Genomic DNA, 14,075 nt, shown 5'->3' on the forward strand with positions numbered 1-14,075 from the left:
TGATAATAACAGTGTGCATCCCATGGTGGTGCCAAGAGGCTGAAGTATGCCACACGAGGTTCTTCAGAGCCACTGGATATGCTAGCAGATTTACTGCCACCACCCTCCAGCAAAATTCACAGGCCCCAGGGACCCCATCTTGAAATCTGGGTCTTCAGCCAGTGACTCTTCTCCCTTCCGCTCTGCTACGAGACATGTCACCTCAGCGTTTCCTGAGGTGCGACCACACTGACACGTGGCTATTTTGTCTGGATGCCAAGATGTGTCCCCCTTGAGTGCGGGGACCAGGTCTATTATTTACCTAGTGAGCACTCAAGTATTTTGCCAAGCATGTTATTCAGAACGATTTTATTCTTAAGCACTGTATATACATTTATAGGTGCGTGTGATGTATTTCATGTACATGGATTGGGTAGCTGTTAGAGGACCACAAACACCAACTGGGAACTCATTTTCTACACGAGTAAAGTATGGAGAACAACACATCAGTTAGGAGACCAAGACCATACACAGACAGAGATGGATGCAGGTTTTCATCATTAGGAACAACCCTCCCCCCTCCCACCTAGGGTGTCACAACAGGGTAGAAAACTAGTCAAGGGCGCAACTTCTGGGTGCCGGTTTCAGACTATGAGGGGTAGGAGGGAAGAGTGACAAACAGGAACCTTGGAAGCTGGCTACAGCCCTGCCATGAGCCCCACACCGCAGTGGCCATAGTGACGTCCTGATCACTGGGCAGTGATGAGCCGCTCCTGCTGACTTCTCCCGGCGAACTCAGTTCCCTTGCCTCACGAAGACATCAGAAAGATCCCGGGTTCCTTCCAGCTTTAGATTCTGAAGGAGGATCAAACACACATGGACCCGCCACACCAAGAATGCAAGAATCACAAAACAAATTCTACTTGTGGTAGTGAGGCAGTGATGGCAAAGAAAGAGGTCTGTCTCATGGTTATAAGTAAAATTATGCCACAGCAAACACAGTTTGCACAATAGAGCTGGTTTCAAACACCTGCCAGTTGCAGGGAAAAAGCAGAAGGTGAGCCCTCTGCTCTGGTCCCTGCACCATCTCTCTGTGTGCAAGGCCCAGGGCTAAGCTGTCCTCTCTGAAGAAACGAAGGGGAGATGAGTATAAAGGCTGCCAGGGGCCAAGCATGTTTCCTCACCTGTCCAGTCACTCTCGTCTCTGAGCAGGCTTCTGCCCACCCTCCCGCCCCGTGAATTCTCCACCAGTCGCAGGCAACTGTCCCCTTAGGACTGAGCCACTGTCAGAGCCCGTCCTGCCTAATTCGCACATCACCCCTTACATGGCACTAGGGGGAAGTGTAATGTACTACATCCGGAACCATCCTTTCTTGTGCCCACTCCTGGACTGCTGGTGATGAAAAGCCCAGACCACACCTCCCAAGTGTGACCTCTGCAGCTCGGGATCCGGAAGTTGCTTAGGTATGGCTGACCAGTCACATGGAGCTGGCACTCAGGGCCACAGAGGCAGGGGGCCGAGCACCCATTGGTGCATGCCAAACCCGTCACATAGCATATGAAGGGGATTCATGACCTGGGAGGCTCGTGACCTAGGGGGAAGGAAGGAACAGGAGAAGGAGGCCAGAGAAGGGTCGTGTTCTGGTGGTGAGTGGGAGACTCTTCTCACATCTAATGTGTCCTGCGAGTCACACTGATGGCCTTTTTCTAAGTTACGTCTCGGTGCCTGGACAGTCCTCTGGGTTGAAGTACTACATAAGTCACTGTACGTAAAGTCCCTATGAGGTCACCCATGAAAGACTAAACAAAAAGCTTAAACAGGAAGAGGACACTGCCATGCTTACCAGAGTCACCTACCTTTTCATTGGCTAAATGCAGGAGACAGGCAAAGGCCAGGGGCACAGACAGGTTCTGAGCCATGAGCGGGGGCAGGCTGTGAAACAAAGGGCAGTATTTAGCTGGGTGACTGCAGCACTAAGGACAAAGGCTCTTTCACTAACATGAGCACACATGTCCAATGAGAAACAAAGAAGTATTTTAGATGCATTTTATAAGCAGGCTTTTCCAGTTTCTTATCTGGAAATAAAATATCTCCTGTTCCATTCCAACCACTGGCACAGAAAAAAAATCGCCTTTTAAAGTTGGTCTATGTTAAGTCGTCCATCAATGCAGAGAAGACACAGAAGACCTGCTAGGTATGTGACAACAGCAGGTCATGTGCAGCAGGCCCATCACACCAATGCCTCGGGTGGAAGTGCCCTCAGCCGTGCTCGGAGACACCAGCCCTGAGTCTGCTGGCACGCACCTCTTCTGCAGGTCCCTTGTGAGTCCACTGAGCATCTTCTTGTCAGTCACCTCCACTGGGTCCCCTTCCTTTCCAGTCTTGCTGTGGTTTGCCTAACAAAAGAAGGACATTCACAGACATCTTGGGGTCAGTACGATTTTGAGGGAGCAACATAAATTCACAAAGTTGTATCTCTAAAAAGAAAAGTCCACATCTGAATGAAACCAAAACAGTTTCTTAGATACATTTTCAAGAAAAAGGGTCCATGAAGGAACCAGTGCCCTGGACCATGACACCGACATTTACTGAGGTTTGGTAAACATAGTGTCCATAGCCAAGCGCGATCCTGGTAAAGGAAAAACTGCAAAATAAGAAAAAAGACAAAACAATAACAAAAGGTATGATCACTTCTAGCTTCAACTGGACCATACAGCCAGAGTAGCACAGAATCCATATCTAAAAGCAAATTGGAGCTTTCCACTTAACACACACACAAACACACCCCACCCACCCACCCCATGGGGCTGCCTCCTTGCTAGAAGGCAAGGAGCTATGAAAGAATATAGCTTCTGCCTTAAAATAACTCAGAAGGTACATGATGGGGTGGGAAGAAGGAACAGGACAGAGCTGGGTGACAGCATAGGTAAAACATTGATCATTACGGGAAGCAGACATTCACTATACTATTCTATTTTTTATTTTTAAGTATGTTTGAACATTTTCATAATAAAAGTTTTTTTGTTTTTTTTTTTAAATAAACCTTTAATTAACCGGAATCCCTGGAGGACAGGGTATCATAAGTCATTTAAATTCAAAAGTTAAGCAGAAACCCCTTTTAAAGGCACATTTTTCTTACATTTGTACCCCATTCCACTTTAGTTGCTAAAATCTTATAATACAACTGAAGTATTATGAGATATCTGAGACTACACAGTGCGGGGTCCTCAATCAGACCAAGAATTCTCACTCCTCAGCCAGCAGGAAAAGGCACAGAGTACGGGCTGAGCCTGGAAGCTCAGAACATTGCGCGAAAATAGAGGCCTGGAGGGGGCAGGTTCTCGTGAGCGGAACATGTTCACAAGGTTTCACCTCACTCTGAAGAACAGACAAGATGACAGCAGAGTACTTGTTTTTTTTAACTTTGCTACTTAGAATACATTTCCCAAATTAGAATTATTAGATCAAAAGGCCTGAAGGCCTTATGTGGCACCTGAAGTGTCAGAATTTGCTGTACAAAAGGGCCAATTATCAACTTAAATGGCACCCGCTGTGAATCTGTGCCCGCGTCTTTCCTCGCCTCTGCAGAGAAACACTGCTGAGCTGCGACTTGGAAGCAGCACAAATGTCCTCTCATGGTGTCCTCACCAGCAGCAAGGTAAAGTGTGTCCCACGATCACCCTCTACCACCTGGTGTGTGACCTGCTGTCACACCCTCAGTTCACCTCTTTCAGGTGTGATGGCTCCCATTTCTGAGTGCCGCCTTCTGCGTTAGCTCTGGGTCTTGGATCTGTGAGCACTGGTGGCTCCCTTCCCCTCCCCCACGTGGAGCACCTAGAGGACAAGTGGAGCCTGTCACCTCTGTATCAGCTTGTGTGGAGAATTCTGTCAGCAGATGCCACATGCTCTGCTTCAGCTTCTTCATGTCCATCTTTTTGGCAGTCTTGGCATAGTGAATTTCCATTTTATTTACCTGAAATAGGTGACGGAGGAAAACTAAGCAGAAGAAACATTTACCATCAACACACTGTAAAATGAGTCTGGTGTTCAAGTAAAGAAAGAACTGAGTTCAAATCACGGAATTAAAGAGCTCTTTTTGGACACACTAGAGTCCCTTGTTCTGATTTCTTCTTGGTCAAGTGCTATCTACACCAAGGCTACTCTGGAATTTCAGGGCAAGAGAGAGAAGCGAGTCAAATACGTATGAGGGCCTGTCACTGCCATGAGGCAGGCAGATGTTTAATGAGGACAATTTAATACGAACCGAATTTGGCCGGGATTTCCAGAGCCTGCCAGCCTCACCCAATCGGCAGAAATCTGCCCTCTGCTTGCGGCCCCCTTCACATAATTTGTGTGGCCAGGTTATCACACCTTTCAGAGACATGGCTTTTCCACACGAACCTAATGAGCATCAATCAGTTCATCCCCTAGAGCACTATTTAAGAACTAGCCACTGAGAGAGCAACTGGTTAAAATTGAGAAGAAAAACTCAAGCTCAGACAAGATGACTCTCATCCATAGGGCAAATGACAGTGACCTTGAGAGAACACTACGGAATGGAATTCTCGCTCCATCTTTACCTTCTGAGGCTCAGCTACCAGGTTTGACTCCCCATAACTGGTGATGTCCGACCCTTGGACATCAGGTGTGTCATCGTCCTCTTGTGTAGTCTTGGGTGGATGGCAAGGATAAGCTGAGAGGTCAGAGGTCCCAACGGCTCCCACAAATAAGTCACCCGACTCTTCATCGTCACTGTCAGCATCCTGGGAATGGAAACAACTCTTCAACTTTGGCAGAAGCTGTGGCAGGGCTTAGAGAGGTCCCAGAAACAGACTCATACTTTGAGTCAGCCCAGGATGGACTTCGAGGTGCCTCTAGCTTTCCTCCTGTCACATATAAACCCTATGAGGGAGGCATCTGTTAACTAAGCCTCTAGAATGAGAGTTAAAAGGAATGCGGTCTTCACAGTTGCCAGTGTCCCCTTGATCTCTAATGAGTTTAGGACTTCATTTTCTGGCAGCAGGGGTCCTGCTGGGAACCAGGGGGAGAGTTGTTCCTAGCCGAGCCCAGCAGGAAAGGTCAGCTCTCTGGGGTGGGGCCCAGGGCCAGTTCCTTAGCCAGCTCTCCTGGTGACCCCTATGCACGCTGAGTTTGAGAAACACTGGTCAAGAGGTCAGTCTGGAGTTTCACTAAAATATAAAAACCCAACTTTCCTCCAAGTAAGACAATAACGTGAATAAACTCTCCTTCTGATTCTCTTCCCTGTTCCCACGTGCAGGGACCCAGACGTGGCCTAGTGTTCTTCCCTTTTTGTTACCACCACTGGGTCTCAGTGATGGACACACAGGAGGGACAAACATTATCCAGTCAAACCAGGATCTAAAGTCGGGAGTAGCTCGTGCAAGTCCATGTGACAACCGACAATAGAGCTATACCCTGGTCCCAAGACCGCCCCCCCCCACCATGAACTTTTTCCTCCAAGACCCACTATCTCCTCATGTCAATGTGTTTTGTCTCCTTGACCAAGATAGCAGCTCCTAAGACCAAGAAGTGTTCTTTCCTTTTGAACTCCAGAAGAACCGAAACAAGTGCTCTGCGCGGTCTGACAATGCTCCACACGCTGGCTGGGTTGCTGCAGTGTGGCCACTCGTCCAGCTCACAGGGCCAACAGCATGGCAGGCCATGCACCCAACCCCACCTGACTAGGGCCTCCTGCAGCCTTCCTCCACCCGGGGTGGGGGGAGGGAGGCAGGAAAGATGTTTGGAGGGGAGGACAGGCCTGCCCCTCACCTGTAACCCTGGGCAGAAGTTGCAGGTGTCATTGGCGTTGTCGTAGTCATAGTCTCCGATGTCTTCATAATGCTCGGTCTCTGCACTCCGGGCCGTCATTAGTAACTGAAAAGAAGGCAAGAACTACAGAAACCATCTTCTAGAAAAGTAGCCACTTAATGAGGTGGGGCCATCACCTCCATGCCTCTGCACAGCCCCTAGACTCCGAGTCGTGGGGGCCCCAGGGCACCACACAGCCCAGCAGCCCTTGACACACAGTCCCTTTCTAGTGTGAGCCTGGGTAGCAGGGCGCAGGCCTCCATCCGTCCCGTTAGTCAGAGCAGTTGGTGTGCAGTTAGGTCTGCACACAATTTTACTTGAAAAAAGTTTTCACTCAAATTGAAATTGCCCACAGCTATCTGAAAAGCAACCAACTTGCTGCAGCTTAAAGGACTGGCAGAAGACTCACTCCATCCCTGCTGTGTCTGTGGGCAGCCGCTGCTCCCTACAGAGCCACAGAGAAACATCGAGCTCTCTGTCCCACCATTACAACCAGGGACCCTTGTCCCACCTCCCAGACCCCATCGGCTTCTCCTTCAGGAGAGCCTGCTGAGCAGACTTTTAAATACACACAGGCCCTTACATCAGTGACTTTAACTAGCGGGTGCCTTTGGGGTTAAGAAATAGGGTTACAGGTATGTAGAGTGTACAGAAAAACACCGAATATTTTAGTGCAACCATATACCCCAGAGCAGCCTCCACCGTGTCTGGAATGCAAATCCAAAGGCCACGGTAAACAAGAGGCATCTGCTGAACTAAGAAATGCCCATCTTCTCCTGCTGCGCCTTGGAGGGCACAGCGGCTGCACCCCTCCTCGGGACATGCTCCACTTGTTTCAAGTCTACAAGAAATGTTTCAGAAGGGGTGAGCGAGCCCCCGTGGGCAGGTTGGCTGCCATCGGGGTCCCCATTAAGATGTGAACTGGAAGCCTGGTTGATCTGCAATCTGTTACCCAGGAGAGCGCTAAGTGTCCACTGTTCGTGGACCGGCATCGGACACGGTTTCCTAGCATAGCTCTGAGAGACGGTGGTGATCTGGGTGCCTGTGCCGCTGCTCTGCTACCCACAAGGACCGGCTCCTGTGCCTACACAGGACAGCTCGATGCGGGCCAACTCCCTGCAGCTCGGCCCTGCTCGGCGGCCTTGGGGCTATTGTCCAGCTAGAGAGATGGCCAGGGCACCTGAGTGACAGTACCCAGCCACAGTAACCACTGCAGCTGTGTTATCTCTTTCTGTCTGTTTTTTCATGTTGAGGTATAATTGACATATAATAGTGTATTAGTTCTCTCTGCATTTTTAATAGTTGACCCTTGAACAACACAGTACAGGTCCACTTATATGCAAATTTTATCAATAATCACTGTAAATGTCTTTTCTCTAGCTTACTTTACAGTAAGAATACAATGTGTAACACATATAACATACAAAATACATGTGAATCTACTGTTCATGTATCGGTAAGGCTTCTGATCCACAGCAGGCTGTTAGTAGCTATGTTTTGGGGTGATGGAAAGTTGTAAGTGGATTTTCGACTGTGTGGAGGGGTGGGTGCCCCTGGCTCTGCCTTGTTCGAGGGTCTGTTAAGCAAGCAGTACTGACGAGAAAGAAAACTACATACATCAGGGCTGGTTTACAAACACGGAATGTGAGATACCAGTGGATTCAGAAACTGGGTATACATCCTCATACCTCGTGGACGAACAGGCAAAACAAGGAGGGAATGATGGACTGTACACCTGATGCCAGACTAAAACAACCAGGAATCAATGAGCAGAGGGTTCTGATCACACGGAACAAGCATGAACCACTGCTGGGTTACCCTGGCGACAGGGACCGCAGGTGGTGCAGTCAGGTGCACGGCACCTCCATTTCCCCATGTGTCACAGTGGGCTCCTGTCTACACCTTGCCCATGAGGGAGACCAGGCGGGCTGGGGAAGCATAGGCTAGTGAATCCCAACTTCAATGAGAAATTGAGACTATCAAGAAACAACTAACATCGTGCACAAACTTCAACAGAAGTTTTTATGCGTGTCCCTAGCACTGCAGCATGGAAGCCTGTGTCCCGCATCCAACCTGCTGAGGTCTCCGAAGCATGAGTGTGCGCCTGTCCTGTGAGCTTCTCCCTCCAGCTCTGCCTCACCCCTACCTCCTGGTAACTCCCCTGGGCCCACACAGTCCTCCTGGCTCTCATCTTTTCCTCAAGACACAGCCTGATTGGCACACTGCCAGCCACTTGGTACCTGATGCTCTAAACAGGCTCGACAACAACAGTGGCCTCGAGGAACAAGGCACAGCCCTTACCCTGGTGCCTGGTTTGAGGTGTAGCCTGACGAGATCATTAGCCTCATAGTGGAAGTCTGCGGGGAGAGTGGTGGCTCTGCAGGTCTGGTTCTCCAGAGTGGACTTGGTCAGAACTGTGGGAGCCTAGCAATAAAAAACAAACGGGTTTTTAGGCATCTTTAATAAAAATAGTCAACACCTATTCCTTTTGGAAGGAGCTCGGAAAGGCTATGGGCATCACTGGTCCACCATCAGAGTTCCCAGTTCTGTGTAAAACAGCGACTCTGCTACATATTATTCATATTCTAAACTTGATTCTACCACTGAATTTGGGACTATTTCTTGATTCCTGTACAAACTGAGGGGCAATAAAGCCATCTGTTTACCCTAAGAGTTAAAGTTATAATAAATTTTTTAAAATCACATCTAAAAAGAGGAGTATGAAGAGTAATTTAAGAAAGGACAAACAGCAATAGATACAGCACAAACCTTTGCTTTTCTAAAATACACATCAAAGTCAATGTCGTCATCAAAGTCAATTTCGAACTCTTTCTTTGTGCTCTTCTTTCTGTTCTCTGACTTCAAGGCAGTCTCTTCTGCAGAAAGAGACACTGATGGCACGCTATTCACCCCTGGGGCTGGTACTCCCTCATCCCACCAGACACGCTGATGGCCTCACCAACCGCAGTGTGAAAGCACTAGGAAAGGCTGATCATACACCTGATCTGCATCTTTAACTTATAATTTTGTTTTTGCTAACAAAACACAATAAAGTATATATACTAGTTAATCCCTTCTTTTCAAAGAGGAAATGCTGGCATAATCCTTCGAAGTCCCACCTCTGGCTGCCTCATGCAGGAACTGGCGAGGGCCGAGCCTGTGGGTCATTCCCACCTCTGGCCATCGTTGGAGGTCACCTGGATACCAAGGGGTGGGACCAAGTCAAGAGTACAGTTCCCTGGGCTCTTCCCACTCAGAGGCCTCTCTCTTAACGGAATCTACATGCCAGGCCAGCTGACCAGCCAGCCAGTGGGCTGGCTTATCTGTGTGCTGCTGTAGCTGACCAGGAGGTTCAACAAGACAGCGACTGGCATCTCCCTTCCTCGGCTGACCTGCTGTCTGCTGGTCACCGCCACCTCTCTACCGAGGCCCCTCGGGGATACGTACGCTTGTGTCGGGGTCTAAAGCGCCAGTGCTCCGGCCCGGCCCACATTGACATGGTGCGGGGGCTGAAATAGGAATATTCTCCTGGCTTCATGGACAGAAGGGGGCACATGGTCCTGATGTCCCCATCGCCGAGGGGAATTGCCTCTTCCCTGTAACACACATGCAGTCGTGTTTCCACGTGTAGTCATGTCCATGTCGATATGAATGGCCCACACATGCACTCGTGCCAAGTAGCACGCAATACAGTTGGAGTTCCACCCACCGCCCACCATTCCATGGACGAGCACTATGAAGAGCAAGTCCAGTGCAAATACCTCATCAACAAGCTTTGCTTCTCTTAATTTTACAAAAATATGGTCATATCTACACAAGTATTTTGGATGTTTCAAAGTGCTTTGTAAATGCAAGTTTACCCCCTTGAGAGACACAAAGGCAGAGGCAGGAAGAAGCTAAGTTTTATGGAGACTACACACGAGTGGAGCACCAGGGCTGGGAGCTGGCACATCCCCTGCTCCCCAGCCTCAGGCTCTTCCCCCACAGGCTCCTGCCACATGCTGGCACTCACACCCTCTCCTCACCACCCTCCATAGAGGGCTCCCGGAACTCTGTGGTAGCACCTACTGAAAGTGGAGACGTCAATCTAATTGATGTCCCCAAATGCTGCAGTCTCATAACTGGTTAAGCTACCCAGCTCATTCTTTGCCAAATGTGATGCGTCTTACTCTCCCGTCCAACATGGCAGCTTGGGTTTGTTTCCACCCTTTCTGCAAACTACTGGTACGCCTGAGGCAGCTTTCTCCTGACAGTCTGACCGTCACTTAATCTCTCTGGGCCTATTTTCACATCTATAAAATGGGGCAAACAGGATCTAATCATAAGAATGTTGTGCAGATGAAGGCTACGCTATGTAAATTATGTGAAATGACACAGGAAAGGTACCCAGCACAGCGTCTGGCACAATGTCAGTAATTATCAAGGTGTTGCTACTGTCATCTAGTCCAACTCTTCATCTCATGGATGAGAAAACAAAGAGCCACCTGCCCCGCCTTGCATGACTTCCATGGCAAGGCCAGGTCCGCTTCAGTTCAAACAGTGAGCTCCGGGACAGTCCAGCACTGCGCCAAGGGTAGGGGGCTTCAGGGTGGACAAAGCCCTAGGCTAAAATGTAAGCCTCCCAAAGCACTCATCGCCAGGATGGAGTCTAAGGTTTTGTGCTGTCTGGAGCTGGGGCGAGAAATGAAGACACTTGTCCAAAATCTGTTCGAAATAAGCATCTATGGTCCTAACAAAATAATAAAATGGAAGTGACCGTGCTGCCATCAGGTCCCCAGATGTTACTGCATCACTTAGGAGGAGTGACAGTTCTTCTGACAGTTGAAAATGTCCCCCAAGCTGCCTGCCGTATCTCAATTCTCAGAAGGTGCCAAAGGGCCTAGGTGGTAACTTTGCCCTCAGGTGCCAACGTTCAGCCCTGGACCTGTACTCCGATTTGAAGGCATATTATCAATCAAATCATTTTCCACACAGACAAACTGAGCTCAAGAAGGCAGTCTCTTACCCTGGAGACAGTAAATCCATGCTCTAGAAGGGATTCTTGCCTCAGCGGGAAACTATACTGGACTTCTAAGATTTTCCCCACACTCGACCAGCTCAGCCACCCACAGTCCCAGGCTTGCAAAGCTGCTCTTATAGGCACAGGTGTTACCAGGGGCCTGTTCTACACCCAGGCCCACTCAAGACCTTTAGGGGCCCTCAGCACTACAGAATTGTGGGACCTGCCTCCAAATCATATTCAAAATTTAAACAATAGCTATCCATTAAGTACACATATTAGTAATGGCCGCCAGAGCTCCAATTTTCTTGGATGCTTTCAAAAATGATAAAAATTATAAATGACTGCAGACCAGTTCCACCAGCTCCAGATACTCAATGTCGTATCTCCAGCTCCAGATACTCAATGTCGTCTGCTTATTGAGTTTTCCCTGCTTTGCTTGGTCCCAGCCTGCTTGCCTGGGAACCCAACACTGCTCAGCCCCACTCTGCCTGACCCTTCAGGCAGGGCGCGTTTATTCTGTAAGCAACACATCAGCCTGTTTCTGTCTATAATGCTATGTAGCACTTTGGCCAGGAGCCGGACCACGTGCAGTGTGTGGAAAGGGAGCACACTGCATGACACCGCTAGAGCCATCATTGCAAATGCCACCACCAAAGCAGCTACTTTCCCAGCACTTTATCCACTTGAGCTCTACCTTTACAAACTCTTGCAATGTCAGTTTTATAAACAATAAGTGGATGAGCCAACATTGAAAGGCAGGTGTGATTCCACCATGAGTTGCATGATGGCTCCACCTGTGTGGACAACGTGCACAGCAGCACAGGCAATCAGAGATGAAATGAGACTGTCCCAGCAGGAAATCTGGGGAGACTACCACAGGAAATTCTCCGGGGCCCAGAGAGCCTTACTGGCAGCTTTGCCCATGGCAGGGCTCCCTCCAGCTCCTGAACTCTGCATGATCCCCGGAGGCAGTGTAGCCGGGTTCATCACTGGCATCAAAGTCGTCCAGGGGTCCATCAGGGGAATCCCTGCCATCACTGTCCTCTACCGGGATGTTGATGTCAAATACCTGATCGTTCTTCTTGAACTTGTCTACCAGGGCTGACACAGACTGAAGGGACAAAGAGAGGTTTCTTGTCATTTCCGTGACCACCCCGGTCACAGTTAGATGTGCCTTCTCACCCCTAAATTCCAATTTCCAGCCTCCTCCCCCTCCCCGGAGCCAACGTTCTCATGATAGAAAAACACTGGAGTCGTTTATATTCTGTGCACAGGGTGGAGCTGCACTGTTAGGCACATTTTGTAAAACATGAGACGGGAATCTACATCCATTAACCACATGTTTAGAGAAAACAGTTGTCCATGGAGACCATTTATTTTGGAAGCTATAGTAAGTAGGCTAAAGGGACCATGCTAAAAATAAACAAAGGAAAGCTTGACACGTGACAATTTCTCAGGAAACTCTGTGCCAAGGGACTCAATCTCAGAGCAGGAAATTCCTCGAGCTTGACAGCAGCCCAGAGGCCAGCGACCACCAGGATGACCAAGCTCAAGAGTGAATCTGGTCGGTGTGTGCGCCCAGGCTTGTCAGGACACTTCACCCAAGGGGAGCACCAGGCTGGCTCCTGACATTATCAAGCTGTTCACTGGTCCTGCTGGCACTCGCCCCACTCCTACCCTTTCCCTGCTCCTGCCCCAGGTTTTGGTCTCTACAAAAGAGCCAAAGCAAATATTTTCTGTAGTCGTGGCTGAATCAAAATGATGCCACAGTATTGGTTCCCACTGGAGCCTAGGCATCCACAGGCCCACCGCACCTCATCATGTGCCTCACTGTCCCACGTGGCAAGCTGGAACCCAGCCAGGGAAGGGCAGATCTGGCGTTCCTCGGCGCACTGCTGCAGGAGCACTGTGAGGCAGGAGAGCAGTGCGGTTAGGGGCAGTCATGCACAGCGGCACCAGAGGCACAGCCACCTCTGGTCCTACACGTGGGCAGATACACAGGCACCCCAGCACTGGATGTGGGCTCTGTGCCAGCACTCCAGCAATCAGTGCAATGCTAGAGCAGGGCCTGAAGTACAGACATGCAACTCTGAAACACACTGTGTGCCGAATGCCGCGGCTGGGAAACCCAGAGCCCAACGTGTAGGGCTGCTCATCTCAGGCCTCAAGGGACCTGACAGGTACCACCTAGCAGCACTAGAGGCCCAGCTGAGCACACTGGCCTAGCAAACGAGTTGTCAGTCTGAAATTGTCTGACTTAGCGAACCTGAGAGAAGGCTAAAGAGGAGCAGGTGCTGTGCCCTCTGCCAGCCTTGGAGGCAGGGGTCGGGCTCACGCAACACAGAGCAATGACTATACTCAGGCGGTGCTCTTGCGTCCTCGCGCCTGGCACCCCCTACCTGTGCCTGTCACAGCAGCCTCAGATGAGCCCCTCACTGGGGGCATGGAAGGCAGGCTGGGAGGGGGATAAAGTCCTTGCCCAGGGGTCTGCAAACAGTTCCTCAATGCCCACTTCTCCGCAGGCCCCAGACTGGTAACAAATTAGAATGAGGCCTTTCTGGCTTGATGAGCCTCTTACAGGCCCTTTCCCAAGTCCAAACTCTGACTGTGGGGTCAGCCCACAGCTCCAGAATGTGACTGACGATGGGCTGCTAAAAGGGCATCTGAGGGATGGGCACGTACACCAGGTGCAGGGGGCGCTGGTGACTATGGTGTCACCCGTGCTCACCAGCCAGGAACCCAGTCTCTCCCGAAAGGATGCCCAGTTTGGCACTCCAGGGGAAACTTCCAGGCAATTTATGCAAAAAGCACAAAAGCACGATGGGCTTTCTACACTCCACAGTTATGAGAAACATCTCTGACGGCTGACATGCTCTGGTGAAGGGTGCCGTGTGGACTCACCTTTTAAATCTGTCATTTCTACGCAGCCCAGGTCCGGCATCTCGGGAGGCCCCCCAGTGGAGAGGGCCTGGGCGTCAGAAGGGAAAAGCAGCTCACTCCTGTAGTCGTGGCAGTGGAGGGTGGAAAGAAAGACCCCTGCTGTGCTGCCCTCATCAAATGAGGCTGCCATCTTCTGAAACATGGGATCGATCTGAGCACAAACACGGAACCCAAGGTTACGGTATGGAGCCAAGGAAACGAACTCCACTCACTGGGCCTGCTCCTCACGGCTGCACACAGCGGACTGAAACATCTCCGCACTTGCTCTCACTGACCAGGTGAAAGCCCATCCCGGCAGATGCCAGTTCAAAAGAGGCTGCATGT

The 14,075-nt window shown here is 50.1% G+C and overlaps 1 protein-coding gene across 1 annotated transcript in view; it reads right to left on the reverse strand.

Moving 5' to 3' along the window:
* Window positions 1-331: 331 nt before the first annotated feature.
* Window positions 332-14,075, reverse strand: part of NCAPH (non-SMC condensin I complex subunit H) — a 26,060-nt gene continuing 12,316 nt past the window's right edge. Inside the window, exons 7-18 of the mRNA XM_006909432.3 lie at window positions 13,713-13,902; window positions 12,626-12,717; window positions 11,720-11,922; window positions 9,257-9,405; window positions 8,579-8,685; window positions 8,111-8,233; window positions 5,771-5,875; window positions 4,561-4,743; window positions 3,840-3,953; window positions 2,285-2,376; window positions 1,837-1,912; window positions 332-834 (exon numbers count right to left, since the gene is read on the reverse strand). Coding sequence (XP_006909494.1) covers window positions 775-834; window positions 1,837-1,912; window positions 2,285-2,376; window positions 3,840-3,953; window positions 4,561-4,743; window positions 5,771-5,875; window positions 8,111-8,233; window positions 8,579-8,685; window positions 9,257-9,405; window positions 11,720-11,922; window positions 12,626-12,717; window positions 13,713-13,902 — 1,494 coding nt within the window. The 3' untranslated portion in view covers window positions 332-774. The remainder of the gene's footprint in view (window positions 835-1,836; window positions 1,913-2,284; window positions 2,377-3,839; window positions 3,954-4,560; window positions 4,744-5,770; window positions 5,876-8,110; window positions 8,234-8,578; window positions 8,686-9,256; window positions 9,406-11,719; window positions 11,923-12,625; window positions 12,718-13,712; window positions 13,903-14,075) is intronic.

Source organism: Pteropus alecto, unplaced genomic scaffold, assembly GCF_000325575.1.
Source record: "Pteropus alecto unplaced genomic scaffold, ASM32557v1 scaffold223, whole genome shotgun sequence".
Classification (NCBI taxonomy): Eukaryota; Metazoa; Chordata; class Mammalia; order Chiroptera; family Pteropodidae; genus Pteropus; species Pteropus alecto.